Source organism: Coregonus clupeaformis, chromosome 30, assembly GCF_020615455.1.
Source record: "Coregonus clupeaformis isolate EN_2021a chromosome 30, ASM2061545v1, whole genome shotgun sequence".
Classification (NCBI taxonomy): Eukaryota; Metazoa; Chordata; class Actinopteri; order Salmoniformes; family Salmonidae; genus Coregonus; species Coregonus clupeaformis.
This window is the reverse complement of record NC_059221.1, coordinates 24,650,582-24,676,489: the sequence shown is the minus strand read 5'-3', so window position 1 is coordinate 24,676,489 and position 25,908 is coordinate 24,650,582. Positions and strand designations below refer to the sequence as shown.

Genomic DNA, 25,908 nt, shown 5'->3' with positions numbered 1-25,908 from the left:
CGGACCCCCCTTTAGCAGGGACGTAATGGGAGCTGCCACCTGTCCAAAGCCCCGGATAAACCTCCGGTAGTAATTAGCAAAACCCAAAAACTGCTGCACCTCTTTTACAGTGGTTGGAGTTTGCCAATTACGCACGGCCGACACACGGTCAACCTCTATCTTCACACCAGACGCGGACAATCGATAACCCAAAAAGGAGACGGACTCCTGGAAAAACAAGCATTTCTCTGCCTTGACATACAAGTCATGCTCCAACAGCCTCCTCAACACTCGGCGCACCAGGGCTACATGCTCGGCTCGTGTAGAAGAGTACACTAGGATGTTGTCGATGTATACTACCACACCCTGCCCATGCATGTCCCGGAAAATCTCGTCAACAAAGGATTGGAAGACTGAAGGAGCATTCATTAACCCGTATGGCATGACGAGATACTCGTAATGACCCGAGGTGGTGCTAAATGCTGTTTTCCATTCATCCCCCTCCCTAATGCGCACCAGATTGTACGCGCTCCTGAGATCTAACTTTGTGAAGAACCGCGCTCCGCGTAATGACTCCGTCATAGTCGCAATCAGAGGAAGAGGGTAACTGTACTTAACCGTGATCTGATTGAGACTACGGTAATCAATACACGGGCGCAAACCCCACGTCCTTCTTCTTCACAAAGAAGAAACTCGAGGAAACCGGGAAGTGGAGGACCGTATGTATCCCTGTGCCAAGGACTCGGCTATGTAATCTCCATAGCCGCGGTCTCCCTCTTGAGACAGGGGATACACACGGCTCCGCGGAAGTGCCGCTCCTGTTTGGAGATCTATCGCACAATCCCCCCTGTCTATGAGGTGGTAGCCGTGTTGCCCTCGTTTTGCTGAACACAAGTGCTAAATCCTCATATTCAGGGGGAATGTGCATTGCGGGCACTTGGTTCGGACTCTCCACCGAGGTCGCCCCTAAGGAAACACCTAGACATCTCCCTACACACTGGGCAGACCACTCCATAAGAGCCCTCTGTTGCCACGCAATGGTAGGATCATGGGCGCTTAACCAGGGAAGCCCCAGCACCACGGGATACGCAGGAGAGTCGATCAGATAAAACTGAATGATCTCCTCATGACCCCCCTGCGTCGTCATCTTAAGTGGTGCTGTGACTTCTCTGATCAACCCCGACCCCAGCGGCCGGCTGTCTAGGGCATGAACAGGAAAGGGGGCTTCTACCGGCCGAAGGGGAATTCCTAACCTATAACAAAATTCACGATCAACAAAGTTCCCAGCTGCGCCTGAATCTACTAGCGCCTAATGCTGGGAATGAGGTGCCACCTGTGGAAATCTCACAGGTATACACAAGTGACCAACAGAGAGCTCTGGGTAAGTGGGACGCCTACTCACCTGAAATTACTCCCCAGTGCGTGACCTGTTGTCCCCTCTCCCAGGAGACCCTCCCCAGCACCTAGCCGCAGTGTGTCCTCCACGGCCACAGTTGGTGCAGGGGACGGCCCCCCTCGGGTTCTCTCTCCTCCTCTCCCTAGCGCCAGCACCCCCGAGCTCCATGGGAACCGGCTCGGAGGTGCTGGAGGGTGGAATGGACGACCCCCACTCGGGGACGTCCCGCGGGTAGCCAGCAGGGTGTCGAGACGGATGGAAATGTCCACCAACTGGTCGAAGGATAGGTTGGTGTCCCTGCAGGCCAGCTCACGCACGAACGTCCTCTCGTAGGCTACACCGGTAATGGTCGATGAGGGCCCTCTCATTCCACCCCGCATCCGCCGCTAGAGTCCGGAACTCCAGGGCGAACTCCTGTGCACTCCTCTTCTCCTGTCGGAGGTGGAACAGACGCTCCCCGCCGCCTTCCCCTCAGGTGGATGATCGAACACAGCCCTGAAGCGGCGGGAGAACTCCGCGTAGGTGATGGTGGTGGCGTCTATTCCCCTCCATTCGGCGTTGGCCCACTCCAACGCCTTGCCGGATAGACAGGAGATGAGGGCGGAGACGCTCTCGTATCCCGAGGGCGCCGGGTGTAAGGTGGCCAGGTAGAGTTCCACATGCAGGAGGAACCCCTGACACCCGGCTGCAGAACCATCATATGCCCTCGGGAGCGAAAGCCGAATGCCACTGGGTTCCGGTGCTGGGAGAGGAGGACTGGCCGATGGTGATGGTAAGGTGTGCGAAGGCGTGGGCACCTCTCCCGTAACCAATCGGCGCAGCGTATTGGACACCTCGTTCATGGCGGCCCCAAGTTGCCGGATCATGGTGTCTTGGTCGCTGATCCGATCCTCCAGCGACTTGGGGGCCGCCGCTGCTCCTGCTGACTCCATAAAGGTGTGTTGTTCTGTCAATGGCTGAGGTTAATGTGGTGTGGGAGTCAGGCGCAGGACACCGAAGCTTAGTCCAACAAAGTTTACTAGTGCAAACCAAAGCACAATACAATGAACGGCCTCAACAATAAACAGAGGCAAGCGATTACGCAAACTGTGCGTAAACCAATAAAACAATAAACAGAGAAAAACACGCAGCACTAACGGACAGGCGAATAACAACACACAAACTAACCAACACCAAACAGGCAACTTATAGGACACACAATTAGACACAAACGGACACAGGTGCAACAGACAGACAAAAGCAATCAAACATAGAAACATTCAACGGTGGCAGCTAGTACTCCGGGGACGACGAACGCCGAAGCCTGCCCGAACAAGGAGGAGGAGCAGCCTCGGCAGAATCCGTGACAGTGAAGGTCAGTCAATACGGAACATTTCAAGAACTTTGAACGTTTCTTCAAGTGCTATCGCAAAAACCGTCAAGCGCTATGATGAAACTGGCTCCGCCACAGGAATGGAAGACCCAGAATTACCTCTGCTGCAGAGGATAAGTTCATTAGTTACCAATCTCAGAAATTGCAACCCAAATAAATGCTTCACAGAGTTCAAGTAACAGACACATCTCAACATCAACTGTTCAGAGGAGACTGTGTGAATCAGGCCTTCATGGTCGAATTGCTGCAAAGAAACCACTACTAAAGGACACCAATAAGAAGAAGAGACTTGCTTGGGCCAAGAAACACGAGCAATGGACATTAGAACGATGGAAATTTGTCCTTTGGTCTGGAGTCCAATTTGGAGATGTTTGGTTCCAACGGCTGTGTCTTTGTGAGACGCGGTGTGGGTGAACGGATGATCTCTGCATGTGTATTTCCCACCGTAAAGCATGGAGGAGGAGGTGCTATGGTGTGGGGGTGCTTTGCTGGTGACACTGTCTGTGATTTGTTTAGAATTCAAGGCACACTTAACCAGCGTGGCTACCACAGCATTCTGCAGCGATACGCCATCCCATCTGGTTTGGGCTTAGTGGGACTAGCATTTGTTTTTCAACAGGACAATGACCTCCAGGCTTTGTAAGGGCTATTGACCAAGAAGGAGAGCGATGGAGTGCTGCATCAGATGACCTGGCCTCCACAATCCCCCGACCTCAACTAAATTTAGATAGTTTGGGATGAGTCGGACCGCAGAGTGAAGGAAAAGCAGCCATCCAGTGCTCAGCAGATGTGGGAACTCCTTCAAGACTGTTGGAAAAGCATTCCTCATGAAGCTGGTTGAGAGAATGCCAAGAGTGTGCAAAGCTGTCATCAAGGCAAAGGGTGGCTATTTGAAGAAAGTCAAATATAAAATATATTTTGATTTGTGTAACACTTTTTTGGTTACTACATGATTCCATATTTGTTATTTCATAGTTTTGATGTCTTCACTATTATTCTACAATGTAGAAAATAGTTTAAAAAAAAGAAAAACCCTTGAATGAGTAGGTGTTCTAAAACTTTTGACCGGTGGTATAGACAGGTGTGTGCCTTTCCCAATCATGTCCAATCAATTTAATTTACCACAGGGGGACTCCAATCAAGTTGTAGAAACATCTCAAGGATGATCAATGGAAACAGGATGTACCTGAGCTCAATTTCAAGTCTCATAGCAAAGGGTCTGAAAACGTATGTAAATAAGGTATTTCTGTTTTAAATTTTTTATATATTTGCTAAAATGTCTAAAAACCTGTTTTCACTTTGTCATTTACATTTTAGTCATTTAGCAGACGCTCTTATCCAGAGCGACTTACAGTTAGTGAGTGCATACATTTGTCATACTGGCCCCCCATGGGAATCGAACCCACAACCCTGGCGTTGCAAGCGCCATGCTCTACCAACTGAGCTACAGGAGGCCTATTGGTTATTGTGTGTAGATTGATGAGGAAAAAAATCAATTTTAGAAGACGGCTGTAATGTAACAAAATTAGGAAAAAGTCAAGGGGTCTGAATACTTTCTGAATGCACTGTATGCTATATTTTTCCTAACGTTCAAATTATCTTAAAGTCGAGACATTTAATTGACGGTTAATGAAAAGGCAGAGTGAGGATCAGCCTAAATAATTAGAGATTAGTCGAAGTGTGAAGAGGTTGTCTGGAAGAGAGTGGTGCTGTCTTTGTGGGCACGGTGCACTTCATTAGGGACCAGTCTGTTTTTCCACTTTAGTAAGGCCTCCTAGATCTCTCAATGAATTACACAGGGCCCTGCCTGCCTGGCTGTTAGCATGACTGGCACTTATGTCCTCTGAGACGTCACAAGTCTTAATTAACTTGAACTCTGCTTTGGATAGACAACAAGATAAGGCATTGGAGTCTGCTGTTGTGTTCTCTTTTCATTTTCTCTTTACAATATGGAAGTACTTTTTTATTCCAAGTATTTTTGGTGCGTCATGCAGACATTCTGTTTCTCATCTGGCTTCTGTCACCGTTCTTCATTGTTTCATTCTACATGACCTAATTTATCCTTATTTTTTAAAATTCCTTTGCCATCTGTTTTTCGTGCCTTACTGATCCTCTTCTGGTAATTTCACCCCGACCCCTTCTTCCTTTATTGTTCCGTTGATGATCCGTCCATCCTATCAATGGAAACTGCCTTTCCCCCTTCTCTTTCAATACATATTGTTGTTTTGCCAATCGCCACCTCTTGTATCCTTTTCTTCACCTTGCACATTGTCTTTTTCCTCCGTCTCTCCTCTTTTTCCCTCCCTGGCTGTCCTGGGTGGTGCCCCCTGTGTTTACCCTGTGTGTGGCGCTGTGATGCAGATAGCGTGTCAGAGTGCTGTGAGTCAGGAGCAGGTGGAGAGTATCCTGACTGAGAACGATGCTCTCAGGACTAACCTAGTCGCTCTAGAACAGGTAGAGTATCCTGACTGAGAACGATGCTCTCAGGACTAACCTAGTCGCTCTAGAACAGGTAGAGTATCCTGACCCCCGCCCTGCCAGGACCCCGGGCCCGGCTCAAACCCCACGAAAACCTAGTCAATATTCATTCTACCATTGTCACCACTCACCAGCCATTACCCATGATGCATCACCATTATGACAAGTCAAGCTGATGTGAATAAAGTCAGGGAGGTAAAGACATTTTTCACATACTAACGGATGGTAATTATATCAATAGTTCAGACACATTAGTTGCTGCTCCTTACAATAATACTAACGGTTTGTTGTTTTCCCTACAAAGCTTAATCCACAGTCGTCCAACTTCTGCTCATCTGCTTTTCATGTCTCACTTTCTCCACTTCTACCCTACTGATCCATATGATCCATGTTTCATTAAACCAAGTCTAGAAATACCTGTGTAAAATGGCTGAGCTGAGTGTGTACTGACTAGTGGGTGGGCGTTGTCATTAGATTCAGACAGTGAAGACACAGGAGATGAACCTTTTGCGTGACCAAAACACGGCTCTGAACGTGGAGCTGCAGCAGAGACGGACAGAGCAGGAGAGCTTCCTGGCACAGAGAGATGACCTTAACTCTCAGCTACAGGTTTGTGTGGCCATCAGATTGTCCTAGTGCGTGCATACTCCAAGAACAACTGAAATAAACCTTACTTTTATAGTGGTTATTACTTATATTGTAGGTCAAGGAGTAAAAAGCTGGAGTTGCAAATTAATTTTTATACTCTCTTTCGCTGTCTTTTTCTCTGTAGGAGGTGAACCGTGCCAACAGCAGACTGTTGGAACAGCTGACTGAAATGGACCAATGGAAAGACAGACTACAGCAAGAGCTGGAGGAGGCTAAAAAGGTGGGCTATCTGTGACACAGAGAGACAGAGAGACACTTGCAGGAGGCGTACACACATGGCACTGTAGTAATTGGCATTACTGTATGCCAGGGAAAGTGGGAGTGCTGAGTTGACCTCCCTCAAGCTCCACTCCTTCTGCCCACAGGGTCACAGACCATAAATAGACATCACAGCTTCAATTAGCTTATGTGCCAGTCTTGGACTTATCACAGTTATATTTGAGTTAGATTTATATGAATTCAGGATTATGATTCAAAGATTTGTCTCATGGTTTGTTTAAAAATGAGTGAATCAGTGCTGGATGAGTGTGAATGTTATTGTTCATTTATCAGCACAATAAATGTCAGAGATATGTAGTAACGTCCAGAGATATCCTCCCTGTCTCCGTCCACCTGCAGACAGCTGACAAGCGGAAGGCCATGCTGGATGAACTGGCCATCCAGATAATCAAAGAGAAGTCCCGGCATAAGGAGGAGCTGAGCGACTTGCGTCTGCAGCATGAGAAGGAGGTGCTGGGGGTGCGGGCGCGCTATGAGAAGGAGCTGAGGAGTCTCCACGAGGACAAGAACCGCACAGAGGAGGATATCCGCTCACAGCTCCGAGACGAGAAGGTGAAGACGGTGGGACACATTTAGATTCAGTGCCACAGAGCCAATGAGAAGGGAGAGAACATGAGAAGCTACATTGCTTGTGAATTAATGTGACCTTTGACCTCTAGGCTCGCAATAAGGAGCTGGAGGGTCTGCAGCAGAGTGTGGAAGAGCTGCAGGCCCAGGTCCAGTCCATGGAGAACACTAAGGGCTGGTTCGAACGCAGACTCAAAGAGGCTGAGGTACACTAGCAACTATCAACTTCACTTTCACTAGAATATTACAGTACTTACTGAAGTGGGTTAGTTATGCTGTGTTGTACCACTATACACTTTAAAGCTTTTACATGAACATACAGAAATGGTGTTGAAGAGGAGGTTAATGAGTGATCAATACTGGCAGTTAGAGGCGCCCTTCACTGCCTAGAGTAATATTGACCACATGGTGTCACGGTAACACTGACCACATGGTGTCACGGTAACACTGACCACATGGTGTCACGGTAACACTGACCACATGGTGTCACGGTAACACTGACCACATGGTGTCACGGTAACACTGACAACATGGTGTCACGGTAACACTGACCACATGGTGTCACGGTAACACTGACCACATGGTGTCACGGTAACACTGACCACATGGTGTCACTAGTGCTTCTTACTTATTTCTGCTCAGATTTGTTTTGTTTTCTAGCATTTACTGCGATTTAATGGCTTTAAATATTTACAGTAGTTTAGCCTGTTAAAGAATTCTAAAAATAGATGTGTGCTGATGATTAGTTGATTGCTTGTTCCAATGTCGTGTCCCTCCCTGTGTTCAGGAGAGCACAGAGAGGAGCAGTCTGGAGCACCAGGAGCGCATGGAGAAGCTGCAGAAAGAACATACTCTCCAACTGGAGGTTGTTTCACTTGTTTTCCTCATCTCAGACAGACACGGCAGAGTGGTGTACACAGCAACACACTCAGACAGACACTTTCCTCTGGGCCCAGGGGAATACCTACTGGGAGTGTATGTAGGCTTTGTTCACTGCAGTTGGCCTTAGTGTTGCACGGTATACTGAAACTTTGTTACTGTATGTGAAAAACAAAAACTGTTCGGTACTAGAGTTGTTGTTCCGTTCAGTACTTCTGTCAAATGTCTCACGTGATTGAGAGTATCAAGTCTGTCTACCAGCACAGCCCCTTTATAACGCCAAGAGCAAAGTGCCTGCTCCACTTACTCATTCCAGGGCCGCCGGGAAAACCTGTGGTGAGGCGGCATTTGCCACAGCACTTTTCAATATATTAACGCAAAGTTCCGTTTTTAAAAAGAGGGGCAAAGTGCCGTTTTTTTTTTACTGATTTGCCTCCATGATTTTTGAACTTGCGCACAATTTCTCTGTCCTTCACATCGGAGTGCTGCTGCAGGCTCTTGACCAATCAGATTCATGGAACAATGCACTAAGCTCAAGGCATGCTCTCCACTTTCCTCCGGTATTTATTTAGCAAGCCTGGTAACACATTACTCCCGACAGACACAAGCGAAAACTCTTCCATAAATGTAGCAGCCTAAACACCTAAACACTAGCGATCTGATGTGCTGTATTGCATGTAAACTAACAACAACAGCAGCTGCATAGTCTAGCTATGCTCCTGTCCCTCTGGCCAGGGTATTTATAGCCCACTTGTTTGTGAAAATGTGAATGGGATCAAATTTGTTTTATATTTAAACGGACTAGGCTACTTAGACTTTTTAAATCCAAAATTATTAACTGGAATTAATCAATAAACACAATATCTGACATAGACTGTGAGTAAATTTTTAATTAGGCCTACAGTTGCATAGGGCAGGACTATGCGATGCAGACCTGCATAAAGCAAGCTCAGCCATGTGAGTTTTATTGTCCAATCATGTTGCTTTCTCTGTGTATAAGAACCCCCCCTAGTCCTTCTACCAGTAAGGTTGCTGCAGTTTGACAGGGCTTTCATCCTCCCCAAGGCCAGGACTTTTTCCAGGAGTAAAAAAAACAACATGTGACCTGATAAAAAAAAAAAAAAAAACTCTGGTCCCATAATAACCCATAATAAACATTTTTACAACAGATTATTCCCGTCATACCATATAAGGTCCCGAGTTTTAACTGGTAAAATGTTCAAACTGTTCATTACTGTACAATGTCCATACAGGATAGAACACTTTTACAATGCAAGACAATACCGGTAGATTCCAGCTTTAATTGTAGGCTAACTTTCCTTGCAGAATTCACTACCCTAGTACATTGTTTGTGAAAATATGCAAACCATAATGCCCTAGTACATTGTTTGTGATAATATGCAAACCATAATGCAAAATATGCTGATTTCAAAGCTGATTGTCAACCAAAACGTTATTAATTCATTTAGTCTCTGCCGCCACCAAAAACTGTTTTCACTAGATTCCATAGCAATAAAGACAGATTCCACAGCCATGTTCTGCCTCGCGAATGATGTCATTACTATAACACTTTTATAAAAGAAGAGATTGCTTCTTCTATGCAGATGTTGTTGATCGTACAATAGAATATGTTCTCCTAGCAGTTGCCAATAAAATACATCCTAAATGGGAGGGATTGTTTGCCATCTGTAGTCCCATGAAATCAGCTTGAACAAGCTCAATAACTCAATGCATGCACACACTCCTATTGAATAATATGCATTCACCTGTATTTTGCATAGACCTAGGCTACATCTTGATTTACCCAGTTTATTAATAGAGATTTACAGTAACATTCAAATAAATTATTACTATTATGTTGTTTTGTAGTTAGATTGGTAAAAACAAGGTCAAATTGATTGTATAATTTATTAATGAATGGCCCCAAAAACAAATAGACATAACATTTTTCAAATGTAATGATATGGAGCTCTAAAGCTGCCCAACGATTGAACATAGTTTATCTGTCTGGATCAAGTGCCATCCTGTGACTTTGGCTAATACGCCTTATTTTCTTTGTTGTGGTATGGAGTATCGCGATGGTATCGAGTATCGTGAGACTAAACCTGGTATTGAAGTGAAAATTCTGGTATCGTGACAACACTAGTTGGCCCAGGGGAATACTATACTGACTGGGAGTGGATGTAGGCTTTGTTCACTGCAGTTGACCCTGGGGAATACTGACTGGGAGTGTATGTAGGCTTTGTTCACTGCAGTTGGCCCTGGGGAATACTGACTGGGAGTGGATGTAGGCTTTGTTCACTGCAGTTGGCCCTGGGGAATACTGACTGGGAGTGTATGTAGGCTTTGTTCACTGCAGTTGGCCCTGGGGAATACTGACTGGGAGTGTATGTAGGCTTTGTTCACTGCAGTTGGCCCTGGGGAATACTGACTGGGAGTGTATGTAGGCTTTGTTCACTGCAGTTGGCCCTGGTAGATGAAGCCATGACTCAAATTGCTAGTCTCGTCTGCTGAGTACCTGATGTTCATTGAACTGTACTTATTTAGCAATTCAAAGTGTTTCTTATGTGTGTTTCTCTTCTATGTGTAACTCTCTAATTGGGCTGGTAGGTTTGGTGATGTGCTTGTGTTTGAAATTGAACCCCCACTGTTTCAATTAAAATCTTGTTAGTATCATGAAATTAATTCAGAATGGTCCAATTTATGTTAATCTCGTAATCACTGTAAATATACCATTAGCATGGTGTGAATAGTAACCTTATTATGTTGAAACGTATGTTTTCCCTCTAACCTTTTAAACCCATCAGATTCTAAGATCGGATATGGGAAAATAACAGAAAAACTGAATACGTATTCTTTGTTTTTCTCATTCAGGGAAAGGCATGTGATCTAGATGGTGTGAAGCTGCAGTTGACGGAGCTAGAGAAGGAGAGGGATGTGCAAAATGAAACCATTGGAAAACTGAAGCAGGTAAACTAACCCCCCTTTAAACTCCCCTTTTTCTATCACATTTTCAGAGGAAAGTACAGTTTGAAATGTTCCATACATGTACACATATTTTCCAGTATAAGCTGTATAATAAAGCCTGTGTGCTCATGTAATGGTTCTCATTAGAGCCTCCATGATGTACTCTCCCTGTCTTTGTGGTGTTCAGGAGATTAAAGACACGGTGGATGGCCAGAGGATCCTGGAGAAGAAAGGTAGTTCAGCAGTAAGTGGAACACCCTCTCTCTCTTCTCTTCTCGCTCCCTCTCTCTCTCCCTCTCTTCTCACTCCCTCTCTCTCTCCCTCCCTCTCTTCTCACTCCCTCTCTCTCTCTCTCTCGCGCTCTCTCCCCCCCTCTCTCTCTCTTCTCTGACCACTAACATCTGAGCAGGGAAACTGATGAGTCAGGCCCCTTCCATTTAGTACAGAGTTGTAATTAAATTATAATTTACAGGTGGCAGGTAGGCAGGCAACTCACTCAGCCGCACCCACTCTTCTCCAGAGAAGTAGAATCGGGGCAGCCTTTTCTATATGCCAGTTTGACCCCTTTGCAAGCAGTTACCGGATGCCTGCCTTGATGATAAGAATCTGCAGATAATTGCAAGCATATGGGCTAGCCTAAGGCATAGGGGTCGTAAGGGTTTTGTAGCTCCCTATTCCAGCCACAATCGAAATAATTTTCAGGGTAGGATGGTTCATCTTATTTGATTGTTTTCTTTGTCTTAATCAGATGCCTGTCTAAGATTATCTTTGCCTCTCCCTGAGTCGCATGCTGTTATCTATTGCAGTGTTTTTCAAATGAAGTAGTGTACTCTCCTCTCATGGGCTTTGTTGCATTGTTTGTAGCTGAAAGACTTGAAGAGGCAGCTACAGCTGGAGAGGAGGAGAGCAGATAAACTACAGGAGCGGCTACAGGAGATCCTCACCAAGACCAGGACAGGTGAGAGGACCTGCTTGACCTACACACCTACTCATTCCAGGGTTTTTCTTTATTTTTTAAAACTATTTTCTACATTGTAGAATAATAGTGAAGACATCAAAACTATGAAATAACACATATGGAATCATGTAGTAACCCAAAAAAGTGTCAAACAAATCAAAATAGATGTTATATTTGAGATTCTTCAAAGTAGCCACCCTTTGCCTTGATGACAGCTTTGCACACTCTTGGCATTCTCTCAACCAGCTTCATGAGGTAGTCACCTGGAATGCATTTCAGATAACAGGTGTGCCTTGTTAAAAGTTAATTTGTGAAATTTCTTTCTTTCCTTAATGCGTTTGAGCCAATCAGTTGTGTTGTGACAAGGTAGGGGTGGTATACAGAAGATAGCCCTATTTGGTAAAAGACCAAGTCCATATTATGGCAAGAACAGCTAAAATAAGCAAAGAGAGTACATCATTACTTTAAGACATGAAGGTCAGTCAATCCGGAAAATGTCAAGAACTTTGAACGTTTCTTAAAGTGCAGTCGCAAAAACCATCAAGCGTTATGATGAAACTGGCTCTCATGAGGACCGCCACAGGAAAGGAAGACCCAGAGTTACCTCTGCTGCAGAGGATAAGTTCATTACAGTTACAAGCCTCAAGAATTGCAGCCCAAATAAATCCTTCACGGAGTTCAAGTAACAGACGCATCTCAACATCAGCTGTTCAGAGGAGACTGCGTGAATCAGGCCTTCATGGTCGAATTGCTGCAAAGAAACCACTACTAAAGGACACCAATAAGAAGAAGAGACTAGCTTGGGCCAAGAAACACGAGCAATGGACATTAGACTGGTGGAAATCGGTCTGATGAGTCCAAATCTGAGATTTTTGGTTCCAACCGCCGTGTCTTTGTGAGACGCAGAGTAGGTGAACGGATGACCTCCGCATGTGTGGTTCCCGCTGTGAAGCATGGAGGAGGAGGTATGATGGTGTGGGGGTGCTTTGCTGGTGACACTGTCAGTGATTTTATTTAGAATTCAAGGTACACTTAACCAGCATGGCTACCACAGCATTCTGCAACGATACGCCATCCCATCTGGTTTGCGCTTAGTGGGACTATCATTTGTTTTTCAACAGGACAGTGACCTAAAACTCACCTCCAGGCTGTGTAAGGGCTATTTGACCAAGCAGGAGAGTGATTGAGTGCTGCATCAGATGAACTGGCCTCCACAATCACCTGATCTCAACCCAATTCAGATGGTTTGGGATGAGTTAGACGGCAGAGTGAAGGAAAAGCAGTCAACAAGTGCTCAGCATATGTGGGAACTCCTTCAAGACTGTTGGAAAGGCATTCCTCAGCTGGTTAAGAGAAATCCAAGAGTGTGCAAAGCTGTCATCAACGCAAAGGGTGGCTACTTTGAAGAATCTCAAATATAAAATATATTTAGATTTGTTTAATGCTTTTTTGGTTACTACATGATTCTATAAGTAGAAAATAGTAAAAATAAAGAAAAACCCTGGAATGAGTAGGTGTGTCCATATACATATATATATATATATATATATATATATATATGTATATGTATATGTATGTATGTATGTGTATATAACAAATGTTTCCTGATATTTCTATAGGACAGACAGTTCAGAACAAACTTCCTTTAGATTTTTTTGGGGGGGACTATCTGTTGTTCCATGTAGTGAATCTGTTATTCAATGCCCCTGGCTTAGATGGGGCTTAGACTCTTATGGGTTAAAGAGTTACCCAGAAAGACTCGTCTGTAATCGCTGCCAAAGGTGATGCTATAAAGTGTTGACTCAGGGTTGTGAATTCTTATGTAAATTAGATATTTCCGATTTCAATAAATGTGCAACATTTCTAAAAACACTTTTTCACTTTGTTATTATGGGGTATTGTGTGTAAATGGGTGAGAAAAAATATCAATCTAATCCATTTTGAATTCTGGCTGTAACACAACAATGTATAATAAGTCAAGGGGTGTGAATACTTTCTGAAGGCACTGTAGCTACATCTTCTATATGATGTTGTACACTACCGTTCAAAAGTTTGGGGTCACTTAGAAATGTCCTTGTTTTCGAAAAGAAAAGCATTTTTTTTGTCCATAAAAATAACATCAAATTGATCAAAAATACAGTGTAGACATTATTAATGTTGTAAATGGCTATTGTAGCTTGAAACGTCTGATTTTTTAATGGAAAATCTACATAGGCGTACAGAGGCCCATTATCAGCAACCATCAGTCCTGTGTTCCAACGGCACGATGTGTTTGCTAATCCAAGTTTATCATTTTAAAAGGCTAATTGATCATTAGAAAACCCTTTTGCAATTATGTTAGCACAGCTGAAAACTGTTGTGCTGATTCATGAAGCAATAAAACTGGCCTTCTTGAGACTAGTTGAATATCTGGAGCATCAGCAGTTGTGGGTTCGATTACAGGCTCAAAATGGCCAGAAACAAATAACTTTCTTCTGAAACTCGTTAGTCTATTCTTGTTCTGAGAAATGAAGGCTATTCCATGCGAGACATTGCCAAGAAACTGAAGATCTCGTACAACGCTGTGTACTACTCCCTTCACAGAACAGCGCAAACTGGCTCTAACCAGAATAGAAAGAGGAGTGGGAGGCCTCGGTGCACAACTGAGCAAGAGGACAAATACATTAGTGTCTAGTTTGAGAAACAGATGCCTCACAGGTCCTCAACTGGCAGCTTCATTAAATAGTACCCGCAAAACACCAGTCTCAACGTCAACAGTGATGAGGCGACTCCGGGATGCTGACCTTCTAGGCAGAGTTGCAAAGAAAAAGCCATATCTCAGACTGCCCATCTTAATCTTTTCTTTTTATTGGCCAGTCTGAGAAATGGCTTGTTTCTGGCCATTTTGAGCCTGTAATCGAACCCACAATTGCTGATGCTCCAGATACTCAACTAGTCTCAAGAAGGCCAGTTTTATAGCTCCTTGAATCAGTACAACAGTTTTCAGCTGTGCTAACATAATTGCAAAAGGGTTTTCTAATGATCAATTAGCCTTTTAAAATGATAAACTTGGATTAGCAAACACAACGTGCCATTGAACACAGGACTGATGGTTTCTGATAATGGGCCTCTGTACGCCTATGTAGATATTCCATTAAAAATCAAACTTTTCATTTACATTTTAGTCATTTAGCAGACGCACTTATCCAGAGCGACTTACAGGAGCAATTAGGGTTAAGTGCCTTGCTCAAGGGCACATTGACAGATGTTTCACCTAGTCGGCTCGGGGATTAGAACCAGCGACCTTTCAGTTACTGGCACAACGCTCTTAACCACTAAGCTACCTACCGCCCCAGCTACAATAGCCATTTACAACATTAACAATGTCTACACTGTATTTCTGATCAATTTGATGTTATTTTAATGGACAAAAAAAATTGCATTTCTAAGTGACCCCAAACTTTTGAACGGTAGTGTATATGCGTTGGTGTATGGTGGGGGTTGACTGGGTTTGAAGGATATCCTCTCATGCTCCGAACTGTGATGCAGCGTATGTTACATCATCACAGACATGGAACATTTAGCGCTGTTAAGTGAGTCTGCAGAGATGACAACCTCCGTCTCCGCGGTGTGGTTTGCTACAAATTAGCTGAAACGCATCACAGACGGGGAATAATGAGGTAAAGAGGTGCTTTGTACACTAATGTCCTACAGCATCTACAACTGAGCGTGTGAATTGTTCGAGACGTTGAAGAAGTGAAATATGTTTAGGAATGGTGATGATGGCTTGAAACTAATGGTGTTATTGTCCGTTAGCATGTAGAGACACTTGTGTTTCTAAATATGTGGGTGAGCAGCTCATTGTTGATTGAACTAGTTAAATGTGATATTAAAATGTAGATTAAATATTTACTTGCCAACTGGCAAGGTGTTTATGCCACACCCTCCTGAATGTAGCTGTTTATTTTACAAAGCAAATGAACATGTGGCCCTCATTTACATTTACGTCATTTAGCAGACGCTCTTATCCAGAGCGACTTACAAATGGGTGCATTCACCTTATGATAGCCAGTGGGACAACCACTTTACAATATGTATTAATTTTTATTTTTTATTTTTTTTGGGGTGGGGGTAGAAGGATTACTTTATTCTATCCCAGGTATTCCAAGGATTATAACAGAAAAACAACCCTCACTGCAGTACCTGTGTGGTATATTAAAAACATGGACTCCTGTGGGGACACCCCCTTCACCCCCCACCCCAAACACACTGTCAACGAGATATCTTAATATTTTATGTTGCGCCCCCTCTTAAAATGTGCCACAGAGCAATTCATACTCTTACTTCCTTTCCGTAGGTTGTTGGTGATGCCAGGGAAATCCTCTTTTGGGCCATGTATAATTTACTAGCTGGCCTTAAATGTTTAATGGTTTCTCTACAGAAAGTTGAGGATCAGACATTTTAAAGTAGGGAGCGTTATCTTTGTCCAGTGTCCAGAAGAGTACTGTACACTACACCAGTCCAGAAGGGTAGTGTACACTACAGCAGTCCAGAAGGGTACTGTACACTACAGCAGTCCAGAAGGGTACTGTACACTACGCCAGTCCAGAAGGGTACTGTACACTACAGCAGTCCAGAAGGGTACTGTACACTACACCAGTCCAGAAGGGTACTGTACACTACACCAGTCCAGAAGAGTACTGTACACTACAGCAGTCCAGAAGGGTACTGTACACTACACCAGTCCAGAAGGGTACTGTACACTACGCCAGTCCAGAAGGGTACTGTACACTACACCAGTCCAGAAGGGTACTGTACACTACGCCAGTCCAGAAGGGTACTGTACACTACGCCAGTCCAGAAGGGTACTGTACACTACGCCAGTCCAGAAGGGTACTGTACACTACGCCAGTCCAGAAGGGTACTGTACACTACAGCAGTCCAGAAGGGTACTGTACACTACAGCAGTCCAGAAGGGTACTGTACACTACGCCAGTCCAGAAGGGCCTTAAGTTATTAGATATCTACATGTATACAGTGGGGAGAACAAGTGTTTGATACACTGCCGATTTTGCAGGTTTTCCTACTTACAAAGCATGTAGAGGTCTGTAATTTTTATCATAGGTACACTTCAACTGTGAGAGACGGAATCTAAAACAAAAATCCAGAAAATCACATTATATGATTTTTAAGTAATTAATTTGCATTTTATTGCATGACATAAGTATTTGATACATCAGAAAAGCAGAACTTAATATTTGGTACAGAAACCTTTGTTTGCGATTACAGGGATCATACATTTCCTGTAGGTCTTGACCTGGTTTGCACACACTGCAGCAGGGATTTTGGCCCACTCCTCCATACAGACCTTCTCCAGATCCTTCAGGTTTCGGGGCTGTCGCTTTGGCAATACGGACTTTCAGCTCCCTCCAAAGATTTTCTATTGCGTACAGGTCTGGAGACTGGCTAGGCCACTCCAGGACCTTGAGATGCTTCTTACGGAGCCACTCCTTAGTTGCCCTGGCTGTGTGTTTCGGGTCATTGTCATGCTGGAAGACCCAGCCACGACCCATCTTCAATGCTCTTACTGAGGGGAAGAGGTTGTTGGCCAAGATCTCGCGATACATGGCCCCATCCATCCTCCCCTCAATACGGTGCTGTCGTCCTGTCCCCTTTGCAGAAAAGCATCCCCAAAGAATGATGTTTCCACCTCCATGCTTCACGGTTGGGATGGTGTTCTTGGGGTTGTACTCATCCTTCTTCTTCCTCCAAACACGGCGAGTGGAGTTTAGACCAAAAAGCTCTATTTTTGTCTCATCAGACCACATGACCTTCTCCCATTCCTCCTCTGGATCATCCAGATGGTCATTGGCAAACTTCAGACGGGCCTGGACATGCGCTGGCTTGAGCAGGGGGGCTTTGCGTGCGCTGCAGGATTTTAATCCATGACAGCGTAGTGTGTTACTAATGGTTTTCTTTGAGACTGTGGTCCCAGCTCTCTTCAGGTCATTGACCAGGTCCTGCCGTGTAGTTCTGGGCTGATCCCTCACCTTCCTCATGATCATTGATGCCCTACGAGGTGAGATCTTGCATGGAGCCCCAGACCGAGGGTGATTGACCGTCATCTTGAACTTCTTCCATTTTCTAATAATTGCGCCAACAGTTGTTGCCTTCTCACCAAGCTGCTTGCCTATTGTCCTGTAGCCCATCCCAGCCTTGCGCAGGTCTACAATTTTATCCCTGATGTCCTTACACAGCTCTCTGGTCTTGGCCATTGTGGAGAGGTTGGAGTCTGTTTGATTGAGTGTGTGGACAGGTGTCTTTTATACAGGTAACGAGTTCAAACAGGTGCAGTTAATACAGGTAATGAGTGGAGAACAGGAGGGCTTCTTAAAGAAAAACTAACAGGTCTGTGAGAGCCGGAAATTCTTACTGGTTGGTAGGTGATCAAATACTTATGTCATGCAATAAAATGCAAATTAATTACTTAAAAATCATACAATGTGATTTTCAGGATTTTTGTTTTAGATTCCGTCTCTCACAGTTGAAGTGTACCTATGATAAAAAATTACAGACCTCTACATGCTTTGTAAGTAGGAAAACCTGCAAAATCGGCAGTGTATCAAATACTTGTTCTCCCCACTGTATGTCTGCCAAAAAGTTCTTCCCACAGCAGCCATTCGTTTTCTATGGGAAATCCATAAGTGCCTACGGACTGAGGCTTCCCTCTATGCACAATGCATCGGGTCCTAACTTAATTACTGTGTTTGTGTTTCCTTATCCAAGCCACATAATGGATGTTGGTGGTAGACTATGTTCTGTAGTTACAGTTGGGAGGACAGTAATGCAGCTTATGAAAAAAAACAGCCAGACTTAAGAGGGTTGAAATGGTCAGCAGTGTGTCCTTGCTTTGATATGTCCTGAAAGGGAATATTAACCACGTAAAAAAAATGTCAAAAGGTGTTTGATGACAGAACAGTAACTACTTTTTTCCCACTTAGAATAATGACTTCGGTTGTAATTCCTCAGTAAGACTCCCCCGTTGAGAGAGTGTCTGTGTCTGTGTGTGGTTCCAGGCCTGGAGGGGCTAGTGTTGTCAGAGATCAGCTCTCCTAGTCCTAAGCAGCAGAGGGGAGATAGCAGCAGTATCTCGTCCTTCAGCTACGGGGAGATCATGAAGGAGGGAGTCACATCACAGAACACAAACAAGGTACTGTACTCTACACCAGTCATCACAGAACACAAACAAGGTACTGTACTCTACACCAGTCATCACAGAGCACCAACAAGGTACTGTACTCTACACCAGTCATCACAGAACACCAACAAGGTACTGTACTCTACACCAGTCATCACAGAACACAAACAAGGTACTGTACTCTACACCAGTCATCCCAGAGCACCAACAAGATACTGTAGTCTACACCAGTCATCACAGAACACAAACAAGGTACTGTACTCTACACCAGTCATCACAGAGCACCAACAAGATACTGTAGTCTACACCAGTCATCACAGAACACAAACAAGGTACTGTACATTATACCAGTCATCACAGAGCACCAACAAGGTACTGTACATTACACCAGTCATCACAGAACACAAACAAGGTACTGTACATTATACCAGTCATCACAGAGCACCAACAAGGTACTGTACATTACACCAGTCATCACAGAGCACCAACAAGGTACTGTACTGTACACCAGTCATCAGAGCACCAACAAAGTACACTACAATAGTCAGCTAGTGACAGGAAACCAAGACTGCAGTGTAGTCCACAGAACTGGCCAAAGCACATACAATGTAGTTTGTGAAATAATGGTATGCAGAGTGTTGATGAGATAGATGTTTGAGAGTAAAGAGTACAAATGAGGTGGAAAATAGTTAGGGAACTGCATAATCCACCCATAGAATAATGAGAAAGGATTTGATGTAAGGAACCACAAAGAGAACCAATGATGCTGTCTGCAGCAACACAGTACCTCTTACATTGCCTTGGTAACTGCACAAACAGTACAGTCTGAGGCAGAGATGAGAGGCTGAACTTTCAGCAACCACAGTTATGACAGGCACCTCAACAGGGAGCTCACATGCATTTCATTTTTATGTGCTCCTCTGCTATTAATAGCTTATAAATACTGTGGATACTATAATTAGAATCCTTTGAATAAACACATGTCCTGAATGTTTCTCTGCCAGGGACATGGATTATTGAGAACAAGGAGAGGAAAAGACTGAGAAAGAAATATCTAAACCATACAATTAAGAATCCTCCCAATTGTTTCCAGTGAAAATATAAAATATGTATTCCAGTTCTGTGCTGAACAGATCTGCCTCGTTTGTGTCTAATGCACAGATAAGCTTGTTCTGTTTGACCTGTCAAGCTCTGAGTCACTGATAGAGAGAAAAATAAGTATATTAAACTGCACAAAATAGCTTCTCGCTCTGTCTGACTCTGTCTCTAAGTGAATGTTTTGTAGGGAAGGTGTAAAAGTGCTGTCTGGTCCTGTGTGTTCCCAGTCCGCCAGCAGCAGCCCCCAGTCCCAGCGGCCTGCTGACCTGTCTGATGATGAGGTTGGGGAGCTGTTCCAGAGGCTGGCTGAGGTGCAGCAGGAGAAGTGGATGTTGGAGGAGAAGGTAGAATCTCTATGCTATTCATACTTAGTTATAATACTAGTGTATACTTAAGCAATAAGGCCCGAGGAGGTGTGGTATATGGCCAATATACCATGACTAAGGGCTGTTCTTAAGCACGATGCAACTCGGAGTGTCTGGACACAGCCCTTAGCGGTGGTATATTGGCCATATATCACAAACCCCGATGTGCCTTATTGCTATTATAAACTGGTTACCAACGTAATTAGAGCAGTAAAAATACCCATGGTATATGGTCTGATATACCATGGCTGTCAGCCAATCAGCATTCAGGGCTCGAACCACCCAGTTTATAATATACTATTATACTACTCTACTATAATCTGTATAATATACTATACTACTATCTATATATACACTACATCGCCAAAATGATGTGGACACCCCTTTTAAACTAGTGGATTCGTCTATTTCAGCCACACCCGTTGCTGACAGGTGTATAAAATCGAGCACACAGCCATGCAATCTCCATAGACAAACATTGGCAGTAGAATGGCCTTACTGAAGAGCTCAGTGACTTTCAACATGGCACCGTCATAGGATGCCATCTTTCCTACAATTCAGTTCGTCAAATTTCTGCCCTGCTAGAGCTGCCCCAGTCAACTGTAAGTGCTGTTATTGTGAAGTGGAAACGTCTAGGAGCAACAACGGCTCAGCCGCGAAGTGGTAGGCCACACAAGCTCACAGAACGTGACCGCAGAGTGCTGAAATGCGTTCTCTGGAGTAATTAATCACGCTTCACCATCTGGCAGTCCGACGGACGAATCTGGGTTTGGCGGATGCCAGGAGAACGCTACCTTCCCGAATGCATAGTGCCAACTGTAAAGTTTGGTGGAGGAGGAATAATGGTCTGGGGCTGTTTTTCATTGTTCGGGCTAGGCCCCTTAGTTCCAGTGAAGGGAAATGTTAACGCTACAGCATACAATGACATTCTAGACGATTATGTGCTTCCAACTTCTTGGCAACCGTTTGGGGAAGGCTCTTTCCTGTTTCAGCATGACAATGCCCCTGTGCACAAAGTGAGGTCCATACAGAAATGTTTTGTCGAGATCGGTGTGGAAGAACTTGACTGGCCTGCATAGAGCCCTGACCTCAACCCCATCGAACACCTTTGGGATGATTTGGAACGCCGACTGCGAGCCAGGCCTAATCGCCCAACATCAGTGCCCGACCTCACTAATGCTCTTGTGATCGAATGGAAGCAGGTCCCCGCAGCAATGTTCCAACATCTAGCGGAAAGCCTTTCCAGAAGAGTGGAGGCTGTTATAGCAGCAAAAGTGGGACCAACTCCATATTAATGCCCATGATTTTGGAATGAGATGACATGAAAGAATGTTGTGGAATAAGGTTAATGTTCCTCTCTGCAATTTATGAGTCTGCGGCAGTGATGAATCCATATTTTTGGACCACTAGAATTGATTTATTCCCAATTTAAATTGTGGTACCATCTTTTACTGGTGATTTTAAATCACTTGTAAATGCACCAGAATATGGCTGTAGCTGCATTGTACAGGAACATACTGCTGTTGCTTGTTTTTGTGCCTGGCTGTTTTCGCGCCTGGCTGTTTTCGCGCCTGGCTGTTTTCCTGCCTGGGACGTTTTCCCCCCAGATCATATTATCTATTTGCACTTGCTGCCTGCCTGCTCTGTGTGAGAGATTATTGATGGACGTGGTACATGCTGTGACGGGTGCTTTGTGTACAATATGTATGTATTCCTGTGGTTCTGGTGCATCTAATATGTCTATGTACTGTGCTGCAGGTGAAACACCTTGAGGTCAGCTGCTCCTCCATGGCTGATGACATCTGTAAGAAGAGTGCTATCATCGAGACCTATGTCAAGGACAGCCGGATAGGTAACGTTCTGTCTAAGCTTGGGCGATATACCGTATATACGTATACCGGGGGTATTTGGAAACGGGATGGGTTTTCAGTACCGTTGAAACTATTTATTTGAAGTTTTTCAAGAAATGTTATTTGTAGCTACTTGAAGCGAATACCTGCAGTCAACTTGTGCAATACGTTAGGAGATAGATTAGATCACGTTCTTCATTTCACCTGTCACGTTTACATTATGAAGCTTACCGTAGTTCCCCAGAACAGTTGAGCCAGTCACGTGTTAGTTTGTAAATAGCACAACAGGAGAAAGCGGGAGCAGGTGAGTCCAGCTGTGTATTGACAGGGGTGGTGTTTTATATTGAAAGTCAATTGTTTTTTTCTTCAATAGAGTGATCAGGGGCGTGCAGCTGTAGTTTTCCTTCACAGAAAATACATTAGTGCAACACATTCGGCAGAAAATAGCTTAATTTTCATCAGATGACAGAAGTGCAACGCTATTTGGATGGCAGCCACACAAGTAAATGAGCATACAATGAAAAATCAAGGTATCTTTTGCAAAAATGATGCATGGCCATCATATTTCTAATGTTTATCATAGAAAGAATTTAGCCAGCTACGTTTCCTATTGTTTTGCTCAATGTTAAGAAAAATACAGCAGAAAAGTAGCTCCACATCAGTCAGAGTGCAGTCTGCTGATAGAAGGCCGTTCGTGAATTCTCATCCGAGTAGAGAAGTAAACTGAAGCACAAAATTAGCCTGATGCCGAGCAGAAATTACAATTTAGATCTTTGTTTACAAAACACACCAAGATATTTCTTATGCGTTTTCTATTTAACGCAACCCCTAAGTTTTTAACTTGCTTCTTATCCAAGTAAGAGGCTGAATTAAAAGGAAACGGCGGTCATAAAGTGATTAGCTTTCTGCTGTGTTTGAGAAATTTGTACAGCGGCCATTGCTATCTTGATTTCCTTGCGTTTTTTTCTTCTCTCTGTTCTCGGCCCGTCTGCTCCTCTCGTCCTCTTCTCCGAGCAGAGCAGAGCAGGCAGGCCCGTTGCCCTAGCAACTCCAGACTCCACACAGAGACCGCATGTACACAGGCTGCTCCAGAGCCAGTACTTGTTCTTATTTCAGACAAACATGTATCAAAACTTTGTTCATTTGCACATTGTCTCTCGTTCGTGTTCTCGTTCGTGTTCGCTTGTAAACTCACCAAAAACGACATTCAGTAGCTCCTACATATATATGTATAACTTTATGAGCTGGATTGCCTGTCTTTGCAATTCGTTTATTTTCGTTTGCGCTCGTTAGCATATTTAGCTAGTGTTATTACTTGTGCTCATTTTGTTAGCATTCTGGTAATAGATGTCTAATGGACATTTTTGTGTTTCTGGCACCCCCTTGTGTACTAAGCTGGTAATACCATAAATCCCGGGATGAGAGAAGGACAGTATGACGATATGAAAATCTGGATACCGCCCAAACCTAGTTCTGTCTCTCTGTCTCCTTGCCTTGCCCCTCTTTAGATGTGACACTTGGTCACCAGACTTCGTTTTTTCACTGACAGCAATATGTATGCCTACATATTTTGCTTAGTATTTTGTCTGTTGAACGGCAATGTAAGTTGTAAAACCAGTTAAGATTGACCAACTAGGAAGTTCAGAATACTTTCGCTGTTCGTCCAATTTATTTTGAATCGTGAGTTTATGGTTGACTGTTGAACCAAAAACAGAGAGCACTTAAAGATAAGAGTTGACTGTCGATTATTCCAGTACATCTTGTTTCATGTCTTGAGGGTAAAAGTAGAAATTGTATTTCACCCAAAATAACCTATGCTCTAACGGCTTGCGTACAGTGCATTCAGAAAGTATTCAGACCCCTTCCCATTTTGTTATGTTACAGCCTTATTCTAAAATGGATTAAATACATTTTTTCCCCTCATCAATCTACATATAATACCCCATAATGACAGAGCGAAAACAGGTTTTTAGACATTTTTATTTTTTAACAGATACCTTATTTACAGAAGTATTCAGACCCTTTGCTATGAGACTCTGAAATTGAGCTCAGGTGCATCGTGTTTCCATTGATCATCCTTGAGATTTTTCTACAACTTGATTGTAGTCCACCTGTGGTAAATTCAATTGATTGGACATGATTTGGAAAGGCACACACCTCTCTATATAAGGTCCCACAGTTGACAGTGCATGTCAGAGCAAAATCCAAGCCATGAGGTTGAAGGAATTGTCCGTAGAGCTCCGAGACAGGATTGTGTCGAGGCACCGGTCTGGGGAAGGGTACCAACAAATTTCGACAGCATTGCAGGTCCCCAACAACACTGTGGCCTCCATCATTCTTAAATGGAAGAAGTCTGGAACCACCAATACTTTTCCTAGAGCTGGCCGCCCGGCCAAACTGAGCAATGGGAAGAGAAGAGCGTTGGTCAGGGAGGTGACCAAGAACCCGATGGTCACTCTGACAGAGCTCCAGAGTTCCTCTGTGGAGATAGATGGTTGTCCTTCTGGAAGGTTCTCCCAGAAGGACAACCATCTCTGCAGCACTCCACCAATCAGGCCTTTATGGCGGTGTCAGATGAAGGCCACCCTAGTCCATAGACTGTTCTCTCTGCTACCGCATGGCAAGTGGTACCAGAGCACGAAGTCTAGGTCCAAGAGGCTTCTAAACAGCTTCTACCCCCAAGCCATAAGACTCCTGAACATATAATGAAATGGCTACCCAGACTATTTGAATTGCCCCCCCCTTTACGCTGCTGCTATTCTCTGTTTATAATCTATGCATAGTCAATTTAATAACTCTACCTACATGTACATATTACCTCAATTACCTCGACTAACCGGTGCCCCCGCACATTGACTCGGTACAGGTACCCCCTGTATATAGCCTCGCTACTGTTATTTTACTGCTGCTATTTAATTATTTGTTACTTTTATTTTGTATTATTTTATATTGTATTTTTCTGTGATTCTTTTTGGTATTCTTTCTTAAAACTGCATTGTTGGTTAAGGGCTTGTAAGTAAGCATTTCACTATAAGGTCTACACCTGTTGTATTCGGCGCATGTGACAAATAAAATGTGATTTGATTTAACAGATCAAACATTAAACCTCGTAAATAATTCATGGTAACTTCGTAAAGAATGAATTTAGACGGGGCATTTATTTGAAAACAGCACGTTTATTTGCTGAAATGTGTGCCGTTGCTCGTCTATAAAAAGAGACAGGCGGCTATTTGAGACTTGGCGTTTAATTGAAATGTTACAGTAATTTGATCGCTCAGATACACTTGAAACAGCTCTTTGTTCAATCTAATAACTCCATGATCTGAGCTGTGGCTTAACTTTTTATGAATTTATCTTTTAATAAGGTCCTGGTGGTTCGTCTGGCTGTGTTTTAAGATTCCTCTGCACCCTGTTCTGATGTTCTCCTTGACCAGATTAGCACATGATGCGCTCTCAGTATTATCCATGCTAATCTAACTTCCATGAGGCATTATGTAGAGTTGAGTGGTAAATGGAATCCGATTCCCATATGAAACTGGCAGAGTTTACAAGAAAAGCTATTTAGAATTAAATGTAAGCACTTTTTAGAACGATTAGCACAGTGAAACATAATAAAGTTACGCTAAGTATGCTAGCTGTGGTGTTACTGGCTAGCTAGTAAAGACACAAAGTTTCAGAAATTCAAATCGAAATGGCAGATCCAAAACGTCAACCATAGCAACATTTCATGTTAAATTGATGTAGATGGGCTTTGAAAAACGTACCTTGAATAGAGACTGACCCAGTTTCACTAGCTGGACTTGTCAGAAGTGCTCAGACTTGGGTCTCTGTCTGACTGCCGTCCTTACTGTGAACATGCAGGCGCTCAACCTCAATGACATCATCAGGCTTTAGT

At 43.9% G+C, this 25,908-nt stretch overlaps 1 protein-coding gene across 2 annotated transcripts in view; it reads left to right on the top strand.

Moving 5' to 3' along the window:
* LOC121546056 (GRIP1-associated protein 1) overlaps nucleotides 1–25,908 on the top strand; it is an 89,393-nt gene that overhangs the window by 24,555 nt on the left and 38,930 nt on the right. For both annotated transcript variants that reach the window (XM_045209492.1, XM_041857061.2), the window contains exons 15-25: nucleotides 5,700–5,834; nucleotides 5,998–6,093; nucleotides 6,492–6,704; nucleotides 6,812–6,925; nucleotides 7,507–7,584; nucleotides 10,473–10,568; nucleotides 10,753–10,809; nucleotides 11,430–11,523; nucleotides 18,579–18,712; nucleotides 20,026–20,142; nucleotides 21,922–22,015. In XM_045209492.1, the coding sequence (XP_045065427.1) occupies nucleotides 5,700–5,834; nucleotides 5,998–6,093; nucleotides 6,492–6,704; nucleotides 6,812–6,925; nucleotides 7,507–7,584; nucleotides 10,473–10,568; nucleotides 10,753–10,809; nucleotides 11,430–11,523; nucleotides 18,579–18,712; nucleotides 20,026–20,142; nucleotides 21,922–22,015 (1,228 nt within the window). The remainder of the gene's footprint in view (nucleotides 1–5,699; nucleotides 5,835–5,997; nucleotides 6,094–6,491; nucleotides 6,705–6,811; nucleotides 6,926–7,506; nucleotides 7,585–10,472; nucleotides 10,569–10,752; nucleotides 10,810–11,429; nucleotides 11,524–18,578; nucleotides 18,713–20,025; nucleotides 20,143–21,921; nucleotides 22,016–25,908) is intronic.